The sequence below is a fragment of the Pelophylax lessonae genome (assembly GCF_965119305.1).
Source record: "Pelophylax lessonae genome assembly, chromosome: 1".
Taxonomy (NCBI): domain Eukaryota; kingdom Metazoa; phylum Chordata; class Amphibia; order Anura; family Ranidae; genus Pelophylax; species Pelophylax lessonae.
In genome coordinates, this window is record NC_138768.1 from 601,946,676 (window position 1) to 601,961,689 (window position 15,014).

A 15,014-nucleotide genomic window follows, 5' to 3' on the forward strand; every position below is an offset into this window, starting at 1 on the left:
CGGAAAAGGGGGACCGTCGTGGCTAGGCCTAGTGCGGGACTATAACCTGCTCATGCTCGTAGGCCAGGCTTGGGGGACCATAAGGATCTAGATTATCCAGTGCAAAACCCCAGCCGGCATCCTTGCTTGTAGATCACCAGGAAATTCTTTCCTGAACACTAGCTAGCGAGTAAAGAGAAGTAAAAGAAAATATTCTGAAAAGAATACAAAAAATTGAGACCGGAGTCCCAGCAGGAAATCTAGGTCCTACTCCTTCTCTAGGCAGAAACAAACTGATGTGCTGGGCTGTGTCTGTGAGGGTTATGTCTGGAGGGACAGCCCCGTGGGTGTGTATATGTAAAAACTTTGTACTAACGTAATGCCTAGACTACACCTGCAGGTGGCAGCATAACCCACACAGCTCATGAAGATGAGGCTGTGTCTGTCAAATGGGCGATAGAGAAAAACTTTACTTCGCCTGTGGGGCAGTCCCAGGGGTTATACTCCCACTTCCTGCTAAAGGGTATTTAGTTTTGTTGCAAGCAGTGTCAGAACAAAAAATAACTCAAAACTGAGGGGTGGGTGCTGTGTCAGTCAATGAACAGAGAAAAGGATTTTACTGTAAACCAAAAATCCAAATTTTCTCTTTTATTCATTGACAGACACAGCTCCAGAATCTTCTTTACCATTGGAATGTCCCAAAGCAGTGTCAACATGAGGGGTGGGAAAAACACACAGCAGAAAAAAAATTCTCAAAGGCTAAACCTAGCCAACCAGGTAACACGGATCGCAACTAAGAACTACAGCTCACCTGAAAACAATACACCCTCTAAGAGGATCAAGTCCTCTCAAACGGCCCCGCAAAACCTTGTGGCCATAAGCAGTATCCGCAGATGCCAACACATCTACTTTGTAAATTTTGTGAAAGTGTGCACAGATGTCCGGGTGGCCGCCTTTGCAAACCTGCACCACTGACGCCTGATAGCGGAAGGCCCAGGAGACACCAAGAGCCCGCGTAGAATGCAGACGTGGCCAACCCCTTGCGTGGTCCAACCATAAGATCAAAAAATAAGCTTGATTTCCTAAATGACTCGGTTGCCGCCAGGTACACCCTGATCGCCTGAACCACATCCAGAGAATGCAAGGCAATATCCTTGAGATGCTTAGGTTTAGGACACAGGGAAGGCAACTCAATGTCTTCATTCAGCTGGAAACCAGAGGTAACCTTATGAAAGGAACAATTGACAAGAACGAAGCACCACTTAATTTCTTTTGAACCACCAAATAAGGTGAACGGCAAGACAAAGCTGCCAGCTCGTGAACCCGTGCAAAAGTAAATCGCCACCAAGAAGGCTACCTTCTGGGACAATGTAAGCAGAGGGATCTCGCAAATATTTTCAAAAGGCGGTTTCTGAAGAACCGACGGTACCAAATTAAGGTCTCACATAGGCAACGGAAACCGCACAGGTGGAGCCAAGTGGCAAACCCTCTGAACAAAAGTGCGAACCAAGGAATGCGTAGCCAAAGGACATTGAAAGAAAAATCACCAGGGCTGAAACCTTGCCATTGTTGTACCCAAGGCAAGGCGCTGTTCCACACCTCTTTGGAGGAACGCCGAAATTCGAGCCATTGAAAAAGGAATGGGGAGAAACCCCGAGACTCACACCATGCAATGTATGAATTCCAGACGCAATGGTAAATCTTTCTAGGAGGTAGATATTCTAGCCTTCAACAGCGTAGGAATTACAGAGTCAGACAACCCCCTATCCTTCAGCACCAGGCTTTCAACAGCCAAGCCATTAAAGCCAGATACTGTAAAGCAGGATGGAAGATCGGCCCTTAGGCTAAAAGGTCTTCTCTGAGAGGGAGTTGCCAAGGGACATTGGCGACCAGCCGTACCAGATGCCCGTACCAAGACTGGCGAGGCCAGTCTGGGGCCAAAAGGATGACCAGAATTCCTTCTGCATCTGTCTTCCGCAGAAGTCTCAGCAGAAGTTTGAGAGGGGGAAAGGCGTATATCAGACGGTACTGGCCACCAGTGCGTCCATGGCATCAGCCTAAGGATCCCGAGACCTCGCCACGAACCTCTGCACATTCCGGTTGAAACTAGAGGCCAACAGGTCCCCCTCGGGAGTTTCCCACCGGAAACACAGCTGATGAAACACCTCCGGATGAAGAGACCATTCCACTCCCCTTGGTCCAAGGCCTGTCAACTGAGGTAATCCACCTGACAATTTCACCCCTGGAATATGCACAGCAGAGGGGGCTGGAACAAAACGTTCTGCCCACCTTAGAATGCCGGCTATTTCTCAAGCCACAAGGACACTTTTTGTGCCCCCTTGGTGAATTTCGTATGCCACGGCTGTGGCATTGTCCAATTGAATCTATACCAGACACCCCTGAAGACGAAATGTCCAATGTTGATCGGTAGTCTGAACTCCAAACCTCCTGAGCACAATCCGTGCCCAAAACATCTCCCTACCCGGAAAGGCTGACATCCGTGGTGACACTGTCTAGTACAGGGGCAGGAGAGATTTTCCCTGTCGAAGAGCCAGAGAGCAAAGCCACCAGATTTGGGGGGGGGGTCCCTGAGATTTGGGGGGGGGGGAGACGCTATGTGGGAGAGAGGAGAACCCGGGGGTCTGAACGTCCCTGGGAGCGGCCCACGTCCACCCCAAAAAGGACGGCCGGGGGAGGGGGGGGGACCCTACTTACTACACCATGGAACCAGGTGGGCACCACTCCGGGCAGACCACAGCACCATCAGAATGGGGGTGCTACGGGCCAGAGGCACGCTGCGACTTAGGCTATGACCAAGTCATATGCGTCCTTGCAAGAGGTTTAACTCGCCGGCCAGCCCCCGTCCCGTGAGGCTATGTTGCGGCCGAGCTAGCGTGGAGCTGAGGCCTGCGCGCTCTTGCTGGCTGGACGCGGAGACCATAAGGATCTAGGATATCCAGTCCAGAAGTTGATTGTAGTTCTCACAGGAACAGAAAAAGATGAGGAAAAAAATTCCATTTAAAACAGGAAAAAAATGCTAGGACCAGAGATCCCAGCAAGGAACTAGGTCCTTACTCCTGACTAGGCAGAAAAAACCGAATGCCTATAGCAGGAAGTGGGAGTATACCCCCCCTGGGACTGCCACATAGGCGTGGTAACGTTTTTGTCCTGCCTAGCATCCTACTCCTCTAGGGAGCAGCATAACCCAATGGCCAAGAAGATTCTAGAGCAGTGTCCCTCAATGGACAGATGAGAAATTACATTTTTATACATGAGGATATTGTACAAAAACAGGAATGAAACAAAAAGAAGCAAAAATAAAAGTTTAAACAAATTTGTAACAGTGCAACAAGTTATACTGATTGGTGCTGTGCTAAAAGTGCATACCACAACACGAAGTTATGCTTTGCTCACACCTGTATGTAGACTTATTGTAGATGTTTCATTAAATTCTTAATGGAACCGCCACACATCTTCCAAATGCACATGAGCTGCAGTACCACGTGTTTTGGTGCAGAGCCATTTTTAAAATAGGTCAAACACGTCTCTTGCTCATAGGACAACCCAAAAAAATGAACAGGATGCGAAAAAAATACAAAAAAGCACAAGCGCTCCATTACACCTGCAAGGTGTGAACAAAGCCTAAGAGAGGAACTTTACTAGGTTTAAAAAAAAAAAAAAAAAAAAAAAAGGCAGCAGCTACAAATACTGTAGCTGGCTTGGGGTGTATAAGCAGTCATCATTCTTACCCAGAATTGAAGGAGGGTGTACCTGTCAGAGAAAGACATCTGCTCCCAAAGAGAAAAAAAAAAAACAAACACATACCACAATTTGTGGGAGAGGAGGAGGGGATAAATTGTACTTTTTTGTCTTTAAGTCAAGATCCGCTTTAGCATCCAGTGAATGAAGCTCAAGTGGCCATGGCTTTCCCACATAAATAGCCAAGTATTAGAACTTCAAGAGCCTTTAGTTTTGGAAAGCCTAGGGAGAGGTTAGTTTTAGTCTGTGTACTGTTGGCAAGATTTCCAATCACTTCTTGTCCTGAAATGGAACAGAAATATCTCCAAAATGAGGGAAAACCTCCTAGACAATTGCCACTGCAACAAGTTTCCTCGTAAAATTTCCTCTCATCTCCTGTAACCCACAGGACAACTTAGGATTCTGATTTTAGTATTAATCATTTTTTATCAGGAAGAATAGGGAGGGTGAATCAGCGTAAACACAAAAAAAAAAAAAAAAAAAAAAAAAAAAAAAACAACAATACAAATCTGACAGGGGTTCTATCCTTGCCCTACTCGTTCCAAAACTAATAGAATGGTTTTGGCTATAGAGTCATTTTAAGTGAAAAGCAGTAGTCTACAGTAAGCACCTGAAACAGCCCAGGAATTATTCAATAACAATTGCTGGGTACCAAGTGCGTGAAACTGCTGTACTGAAATTCATAGAAACTCGTTTCTTACTTTCACCCTTTTTGATCCATTGCAGGACATGTTCAGGACACGTTACAACCTCTTCATTCAGGTCAGCAACATACACATTACGCTTTAAATAGAAAAAAAAAAACAAAACAAAAACACACTTATTAGGCCAGTTTTCTGCTTCTCATTGTTTATCACATTAATATTTTTTTATACATATATTTTTAAAACTCCTAAAAAAAAAAAAAAATGCAAAAGAAAGGTTACCCATTCAAACACACTTTGCTTCAGAAGACAGTAGACCTTCACAAAAACTAACCCCCAAAGTTCTAGTTTGAACATGTAGGCTATACACACACACACACACACACACACACACACAGCTTTGCGAAAGTATTCGGCCCCCTTGAACTTTGACCTTTTGCTACATTTCAGGCTTCAAACATAAAGATATAAAACTAATTTTTTGTGAAGAAGCAACAACAAGTGGGACACAATCATGAAGTGGAATGAAATTTATTGGATATTTCAAACTTCAACAAATAAAAAACTGAAAAATTGGGAGTGCAAAATTATTCAGCCCCCTTAAGTTAATACTTTGTAGCGCCACCTTTTGCTGCGATTACAGCTGTAAGTCGCTTGGGGTATGTCTCTATCAGTTTTGCACATCGAGAGAGTGAAATTTTTGCCCATTCCTCCTTGCAAAACAGCTCGAGCTCAGTGAGGTTGGATGGAGGAGAGCGTTTGTGAACATCAGTTTTCAGCTTTCCACGGATTCTTGATTGGATTCAGGTCAGGTCTGGACTTTGGCGGCTATTCTAAAACCTGGATAGGGTATTTGTGAACCATTCCATTGTAGATTTCGTTTTGGATCATTGTCTTGTTGGAAGACAAATCAGGTTTTCTTCCAGAATGGTCCTGTATTTGGCTCCATCCATCTTCCCATCAATTTTAACCATCTTCCCTGTCCCTGCTGAAGAAAAGCAGGCCCAAACCATGATGCTGCTACCACCATGTTTGACAGTGGGGATGGTGTGTTCAGGGTGATGACCTGTGTTGCTTTTACGCCAAACATAATGTTTTGCATTGTTGCCAAAAAAGATTTTGGTTTCATCTGACCAGAGCACCTTCTTCCACATGTTTGGTGTGTCTCCCAGGTGGCTTGTGGTAAACTTTAAACGACACTTTTTATGGATATCTTTAAGAAATGGCTTTCTTCTTGCCACTCTTCCATAAAGGCCAGATTTGTGCAGTATAAGACTGATTGCTGTCCTATGGACAGAGTCTCCCACTTCAGCTGTAGATCTCTGCAGTTCATCCAGAGTGATCATGGGCCTCTTGGCTGCATCTCTGATCAGTCTTCTCCTTGTATGAGCTGAAAGTTTAGAGGGACGGCCAGGTCTTCGTAGATTTGCAGTGGTCTGATAACTCCTTCCATTTCAATATTATCGCTTGCACAGTGCTCCTTGGGATGTTTAAAGCTTGGGAAATCTTTTTGTATCCAAATCCGGCTTTAAACTTCTCCACAACAGTATCTCGGACCTGCCTGGTGTGTTCCTTGTTCTTCATGATGCTCTCTGCGCTTTAAACGGACCTCTGAGACTATCACAGTGCAGGTGCATTTATACGGAGACTTGATTACATAAAAACATGGAATGTGTCGGCAGATAAGAACCATTTGGCCCATCTAGTCTGCCCAATATATCTGAATCCTATGAATAGTCCCTGGCCCTATCTTATATGAAGGATAGCCTTATGCCTATCCCATGCATGCTTAAACTCCTTCACTGTATTTGCAGCTACCACTTCTGCAGGAAGGTTATTCCATGCATCCACTACTCTCTCAGTAAAGTAATACTTCCTCATATTACTTTTAAACCTTTGCCCCTCTAATTTAAAACTGTGTCCTCTTGTGGTAGTTTTTCTTCTTTTAAATATGCTCTCCTCCTTTTACCCACAGGTGGATTCTATTTATCATCATTAGTCATTTAGGTCAACATTGGATCATTCAGAGATCCTCACTGAACTTCTGGTGAGAGTTTGCTGCACTGAAAGTAAAGGGGCTGAATAAATTTGCACGCCCAATTTTTCAGTTTTTTGATTTGTTAACAAAGTTTGAAATATCCAATAAATTTCATTCCACTTCATGATTGTGTCCCACTTGTTGATTCTTCACAAAAAATTACAGTTTTATATCTTTATGTTTGAAGCCTGAAATGTGGCAAAAGGTCGCAAAGTTCAAGGGGGCCGAATAGTTCGCAAGGCACTGTATCTATATCACACACATACATACGCACACATTAAAAAATTAGATTTTTGTCTTACCGTAAAATCAGAAGGAAAACTGACCCAACTCAATAGAGGGATGGGCGCTGTGTCCGTCAATGAACATTCAGAAAAAAAGGATTTTACGGTAAGACAAAAATCCAATTTTCTCTTTTGTTCATTGACGGACACCGCTCCAGAATCTTCTTTACTATTGGGATATCCCAAAGCAGTGTTAAACATAAGGGGTGGGGGAGGGGGGCGGAAACAGAACCAAAAAGGCTAAATTTAGTCAACCAGGTAACATGGAGCTCAACCAGGAACAACTGGAGCTCATCTGAAAACAATACACCCTCAAAGAGGGCCAGGTCCTCTCAAACATCGCCCTGCAAAACCTTGCAGCCAAAAGCAGCATCCGCAGTTGCCAGTACATCCACTTTATAAAATTGTGAAAGTGTGCACAGACGACCAGGTGACCGCATTTGCAAACCTGTATCACTGATGCCTTATGGCGGAAAGCCCAAGAGGCACTAAGGGCCCGCGTAGAAAGAAGTAAAAGGGAAACCTGACTCTTGATGGAATAGGCCTGCACCACCGTCTGTCTTGTCCATCTAGAAATGGTCGGGGCAGACGTGACCAATCCTTCGCGAGGTTCATCCGTTAGGACAAACAGAAAGGCTGATTTCCCAAACGACTCGGTTGCCGCAGGTACACACTGAGCGCCCGACCCACATCCAGAGAGTGCAAGGCAATCTCCCTAGGATGTTTAGGTTTAGGACACAGGGAAGGCAACACAACGTCTTCATTCAGATTGAAACCAGAAACAACCTTAGGAAGAAAAAAGACTGACAAGGGTGAAGCACCACTTTATCTCAGTGAGCGACAAGACAACGCCGCCAGCTGCGACAACCTGCATGCAGAAGTAATAGCCACCAAGAAGGCTACCTTCTGGGACAATGTAAGCAGAGGAAGCTTGTGAACATCTTTGAAAGGCGGTTACTGGAGAACCGACAGCACCAAATTGGAGATCCCACGGAGGCAACGGAGACAGTACTGGGGGAGCTAAGTAGCGAACCCCCTAAATAAAAAAGTGCGAACCAAAGAATGCGTAGCCAAAAGGATGGTAAAAGAAGACCGCCAAGGCCGAAAAACCTGGCCCTTGAAAGTACCCATGGCCAGGCGCTGATCAACACCTCGTTGGAAGAATGGCATAATCCGAGCCACCGAAAGGGAACAGAGATGACCTCCAAGAGACGCACACCACGCAATGTAAATCTTCCAGGCGTGATGGTAAATCTTCCTTAAGGTAGATTTTCTAGCCTTTAACAGAGTGGGAATCACAGATTCAGACAGCCCCCTATCCTTCAGCACCTGGCTTTCGAACAGCCAAGCCGTTAAAGCCAGCGACTGTAAAAGCAGGATGGAAGATTGGCCCTTGGGCCAATAGATCTTCTCCGAGAGGAAGTCTCCAAGAAGCAGTGGTGACCAACCATACAACCATACCAGATCACAGTACCAAGACTGGCGAGGCTAGTCTTGAGCCACTAGAATGACCGGGATCCCTTCTGCAATGATCCTGCCCAGGAGGCTTTGCCGAAGCTTGAGATGGGAGAAGGCGTAATCAGAGAATACTGACTCCAGGGAGCCACTACTGCATCTGTGGTGTCGGCTAGAGGATCCCTGAGACCATACCTCTGTACCTTACAGTTAAGACGAGAGGCCAACAGGCCCACCTCGGGAATACTCCACCGGAGACACAACCAAAGAACACCTTTGGATTAAGTGACCATTCCCCCTGGTCAAACGCCTGTTGACTGAGGTAATCTGCCACTTTTCCCCTCCTGGAGAGGGTACAGCAGAGGGGGCTGGAACAAATGTCCTGCCCACCTTAGAATGCCGGCTACTTCCCGAGCGGCCAGGACATTTATTGTGCCCCTTTGGTAATTGACATAAGCCACAGCTGAGGCATTGGCTGATTGGATCCGCCTAAGACGATTGTCCAAAGATCCAAAAAGGTAGAAACCATCAGGCTCACGCATGTAGGTCCAGAAAGACGACCGCCTGCTGAACAGCAGCAGTAGAATTGCATCCTGCAATATCTGAAGTTAGTCCAGAGGCAAGAAACTGGCTGAGGTTGAGACCAGAGATAGGCCCAGACAGTCCAACTTGGTGGGCGGAACCAGAACAGACCTCTGAAAATCAGAATCCCACCGGACTCCTTCAGAGTTCGCAAAATAATTACCCCGTAGTCCATCGGAATTGTTGGGGACACTGTTCGAAGAAGATGATCATCCAGGTACCCCAGTACCGCGATGCCCTGCTGACACAACAAGGCCAGCATCTGGGCCAACACTGTCGTCAAGGCCCGAAAAACCAAAGTGAGGCCAAGGGCTAATGCCATAAACTGATAATGCTCCTTGCCAATGGCAAAACAGAGGAAACTCTTATGACCGGCGTATATCGGAATATGAAGGCAAGCATCCTTGAGAACGATAGAAGCGAGAAGATCCCCCTGATATAGGGACGCCACTACCGAGGAGCATATGACAAAACGAAGGGTGGTGGCTTCAGCCACCCTCACTGGGGCCTCTCACAAAACATCTGGCAGGTAGGCCGCAAAGCCGTGGCCTATGTTTCCAGCCAGGCCCGGCCGCGTGCGGCGCAGACCCGCGGATGTGAACCCACCTGCTCCCTCAGCCCAACACAACAGCCAGGAGGCCATAGGACCCCCTTGCCCAGGTCACTAATTCCCAGGGTGGCAAAGGACACTATTGTAACCCCCGGTGTGCGCCCGGGGGAACCGGTCAGCAGCAACCCCAAAGGAAGCCCCCCTTCAGAGCACATGGCAAAAGCCAGCTCACAACCTCCAGGGAGGGGGTGGGTGGGTGTATGAAGACCCACAGTGACCGTAGAGGGGCTGGGGAGGTGGGGAACCTGGGGGTCCTACCGCCTCAGGGAAGGATCAACGTCCACCCCAAATGCCGCAAGGGAGAGAGGAGGGAAAATTAATGGGGGTGCTATTGGCCAGGAGAAACGCTGCGACTCAGGCCACAACCAGGTCGTATGCGTCCTTGCGAGACGTTTAACTCGCAGGTGAGGCCGACCTGGCGCGACCCTAAGGATCTAAAATATCATGTCCGTCGCCCAGTCCAGCAGTTGACTGTAGCTCTCAGAGATAAAAATAAATAAAAGGAAAAATCTGGATTTTTGTGTCTTACCATAAAATCCTTTTCTCTTTCGTTTACTGACAGACACAGTTTCAAGTCTTCAGATCATTGGGCTTATGCTCTTGCTCTTTAGGAGTAGGACTAGGCGGAAACCTTTTTTGGTTACGTGCCTGGGGTAGTCCCAGAGGGTATGCCATCACTTCCTGCTGTAGGACCCCAGTTTGTAACAAGCAGTGTCAGAAGAACAAATAGCTCAACCCCAAAAGAGGGGCGGGTGCTGTGTATCAGTGAACCTCAGAGAAAAGGATTTTATGGTAAGACGAAAATTCAGTTTTCTTTTTCGTTTACGTACAGACACAGCTTCAAGTCTTAAGACCATTGGCATGTCTCAAAGCAGTGCAACGTGAGAGGGGAGGGAAAAACACAGCAAACGCAGAATTCCCAACAAGACTAAACATAGCCAACCAGGTAACAACAGGAGCTCAACTAAGAACAAATGGCACCAGAAAAAATGTTCACCCTCAGGAAGCGGAAGCCTCCACAACCGCAGCCTGCAAAACTTTGCGGCCAAATGACGCATCCGAAGATGCAAATACATACACCTTATAAAACTTTGAATGTGTGTACGGACGACTACGTAGCCGCCTTGCACACCTGAACCACTGACGCCTGATGACGGAAGGCCCAAGTGGCACTAAACGCACTCATAGAATGCACTTTAACAGGGGAGGAACCTGACCCTTAATGGAGTAGGTCCGCACCATAGTCTGCCTGATCCACCTGGAAATGGTCACAGCAAATGCAGCCTGTCCCTTACGAGGTCCATCGGTAAGAACAAACAAAGAATTGGATTTCCTAATCGGTTCAGTCACTGCCAGGTACACCTGAATCGCCCTAACCACATCTAAAGAATGCAAAGCAATTTCCTTAGGATGTGTAGGCTTAGGACATTGGGACAGTATCACAAGGTCTTAATTTAAATGAAACCCCGAGACAACCTTAGGAAGGAACGCCTGACAGGGTCGCAACACCACTGTGTCCCTATGAATCACCAGGTAAGGAGTATGGTAGGACAACGCAGCTGACTCCGACACGCGACTTGTGGAAGTAGCATTGTCTGATGGTATCCGCACAGGGCGTCCTTGCAGACGATCCGTCCATTGAGACAAAGTCTGATCGCCTGAATTTCCAGGATGTGGATCAGCAACCTGGATTCTTCCCGAGTCCAGACACCTTGGGACAAACACACTCCCAAAACAATTCCCCATCCGGACAGACTGGCATCCGTGGGGGTGCTGCAGCTTGAGGTACACTGCGACTTTGGTCGCGACTATTGTCATGACCAGGGCTATGTGACCTCGCAAGGCGTTTCACTCGCTGGTCAGCCCCCTGTCCAGTGGAGCTATGCCGCGGCAAACCTAGTGCGGAACTAATAGTTGGGTCGCACTCGCAGACCAGACTGGGAAGACTGTAAGGATCTAGAACATTCAGTGTGTCAACCAGTCTGGCTGTTGACTGTAGTTCACACAAGAACAGTATATTGTAGTTCACACAGGAACAGTTGATTGTAGTTCACACAGGAACAAAGATAATAAATGAAAAAGTAAAAAAAAAATTCCATTCAAATAGGAAAAAATGCCAAGACCACAGATCCCAGCAGAGAGCCAGGTCCTTACTCCTGACTAGGCAGAAAAAACTGGAGTCCTACAGCAGGAAGTGATGGTATACCCTCTGGGACTGCCCCAAGGGCATAACCAAAAAAGGTTTCCGCCTAGTTCTACTCCTAGAGAGCGAGAGCATAATTCCAATGGTCTGAAGAATTGAAGCTGCGTCTGTCAGTGAACGAAAAAGACAAAAGGGTATTTTTATGGTCTTCTTATATATATGTACAGCACCCCACTTCAACTGTAGAATCAATTTCCTTAAAAGATTAAAAAAAACAGGATATTGCACTAATAAACTTCCAAAAAAAAAAAAATTTTATATATATATATATATATATATATATATATATATATATATATATATATATATATATATATATATATATATATATATATATATATATATATATATATATATATATATATATATATATATATATATATATATATATATATATACATACACACACACACACACACACACACACACACACACATACATACATACATACATACATACATACATACATACATACATACACTTTTTTCCCCTCACTGATCCTCTGCTTATTTTGTACGTTTTCCCACTGACAAAAAAAAAATGCATTACTGTACTCTATAATTTTAATGGTAGGTTTATTTTAACAGTGAGAGACAGAATAACTAAAAAATCCAAAGAAAAAAAAAAAAAAACAATTAAAAAAAATTACAAATTGATTTGCATTTTAGTAAGTGAAAGTATTTGGTTCCCTATCAAATCAGCAAGATTTATGGCTCCCAGGTGTCTTCTATACAGGCAACGAGTTGAGATTAGGAGCACTCTCTTAAAAGGAGTGTATACAATTGTATATAAAAAAAAAAAACTGTCACAGAAAAAAAACAGATTCCAATTTCTCCACCATGGCCAAGACCAAACAGCTGTCCAAGAATGTCAGGGAGAAGATTGTAGACCTACTAAAGGCCAGAATGGGCTACAAGACCATCACCAAGCAGCTTGGTGAGAGGGTGACAACAGGTGCGATTATTCACAAATGGAAGAAACACAAAATAACTGTCAATCTCCCTCAGTCTGGGGCTCGATGCAAAACCTCACCTTGTGAAGTTTCAATGATCATGATAATGGTGAGGAATCAGCCCAGAACTACACAGGAAAATCTTGTCAATGATCTCAAGGCAGCTGGGACCATAGTCACCAGGAAAACAATTTGTAACACACTACGCTGTGAAGGACTGAAATCCTTCAGTGCCCGCAGGGTCCCCCTGCTGAAGAAAGCACATGTACAGGCCCATCTGAAGGTTGCTAATGAACATTTGAATGATTCAGAGGAGAACTGGGTGAAAGTGTTGTGGTCAGAGGAGATCAAAATCAAGCTCTTTGGCATAAACTTAACTCGCCTTGTTTGAAAGAGGAATGCTGTCCATGACCCCAAGAACACCATCCCACCGTCAAAGATGAAGTTAGAAACCTAATGCTTTGGGAGAGTTTTTTTTTTTTTAATAAGGGGACAGGACAACTTCACCTCTTCAAAGAGACGATGAACGGGGCCAGGTACTGTCAAAGCTTGGGTGAAAACCTCCTTCCCTAAGCCAGGGCATTGAAAATAGGTCGTTGATGGGTATTCCAGCATGACGATGACCCAAAACACATGGCCAAGGCAACAAAGGAGCAGTTTAAGAAGAAGCACATTAAGGTCCTGGATTGGCCTAGCCAGTCTCCAGACCTTAATCCAATACAAAATACAAACCCAATTCCAAAAAAGTTGGGACACTGTACAAACAGTGAGTAAAAAAGGAATGGACTAATTTACAAATCTCATAAACCTATATTTTATTCACAATATAATAATAAAGATAACATATCAAAATGTTGAAAGTGAGATTTTGAAATATTATGCCAAATATTGGCTCATTTTGGATTTCATAAGAGCTACACATTCCAAAAAAGTTGGGACAGGTAGCAATAAGAGACCGGAAAAGTTAAATGTACATATAAGGAACAGCTGGAGGACCAATTTGCAACTTATTAGGTCAATTGGCAACATGATTAAGTATAAAAAGAGCCTCTCAGAGTGGCAGTGTCCCCCAGAAGTCAAGATGTGCAGAGGATCACCAATTCCCCCAATGCTGCAGCAAAAAATAGTGGAGCAATATCAGAAAGGGGTTTCTCAGAGAAAAATTGCAAAGAGTTTGAAGTTATCATCTACAGTGCATAATATCATCCAAAGATTCAGAGAATGTGGAACAATCTCTGTGCGTAAGGGTCAAGGCCGGAAATCCATACTTGATGCCCGTGATCTTCGGGCCCTTAGACAGCACTGCATCACATACAGGAATGCTACTGTAATGGAAATCACAACATGGGCTCAGGAATACTTCCAGAAAACATTGTTGGTGAACACAATCCACCGTGCCATTCGCCGTTGCCGTCTAAAACTCGATAGGCCAAAAAAGGAGCCAAATCTAAACATGATCCAGAAGCGCAGGCGTTTTTTCTGGGCCAAGGCTCAATTAAAATGGACTGTGGCAAAGTGGAAAACTGTTCTGTGATCAGACGAATCAAAATTTTAAGTTCTTTTTGGAAAACTGGGACGCCATGTCATCCGGACTAAAGAGGACAAGGACAACCCAAGTTGTCATCAGCGCTCAGTTCAGAAGCCTGCATCTCTGCAGGGAAGACCTTGCATTTTCCAACATGACAATGCCAGACCACATTCTGCATCAATTACAACATCATGCCTACGTAGAAGAAGGATCCGGGTACTGAAATGGCCAGCCTGCAGTCCAGATCTTTCACCCATAGAAAAATTTGGCGCATCATAAAGAGGAAGATGCAACAAAGAAGACCTAAGACAGTTGAGCAATTAAAAACCTGTATTAGACAAGAATGGGACAACATTCCTATTCCTAAACTTGGGTAACTTGTCTCCTCAGTCCCCAGACGTTTGCAGACTGTTATAAAATGAAGAGGGGATGCCACACAGTGGTAAACATGGCCTTGTCCCAACTTTTTTGAGATGTGTTGCTGCCATAAAATTTAAAAATCAAATTTATTTTTCCCTTAAAATTATACATTTTCTCAGTTTAAACATTTGATATGTCATCTATGTTGTATTCTGAATAAAATATTAAAATTTGAAACTTCCACATCATTGCATTCTGTTTTTATTCACAATTTGTAAAGTGTCCCAACTTTTTTGGAATCGGGTTTGTATATGGAGGGAGCTGAAGGTTTGAGTTACCAAATTTCAGCCTCAAAAACCTAAATTAATTGGAAAGGATCTGCAAAGAGGAGCGGGATAAAATCCCTTTTGAGATGTGTGCAAACCTGGTAGCCAACTGCAAGAAACGTCCGACCTCTGATTGCCAACAGGGATTTTGCCACCAAGTACTAAGTCAAGTTTTGCGAAGGGGTAAAATACATTTTTCACTCATTAAAATGCAAACCAATTTATAACTTTTTTGAAATAGGTTTTTCTGGATTTTTTTGTTGCTATTCTCTCTCACTGTTAAAATAAACCTAC

At 44.7% G+C, this 15,014-nt stretch overlaps 1 protein-coding gene across 1 annotated transcript in view; it reads right to left on the reverse strand.

Annotated features, from left to right (window-relative positions):
• Positions 1 to 15,014, reverse strand: part of CENPE (centromere protein E) — a 328,099-nt gene that overhangs the window by 298,875 nt on the left and 14,210 nt on the right. The window contains exon 6 of the mRNA XM_082248665.1: positions 4,440 to 4,521. Coding sequence (XP_082104791.1) covers positions 4,440 to 4,521 — 82 coding nt within the window. The remainder of the gene's footprint in view (positions 1 to 4,439; positions 4,522 to 15,014) is intronic.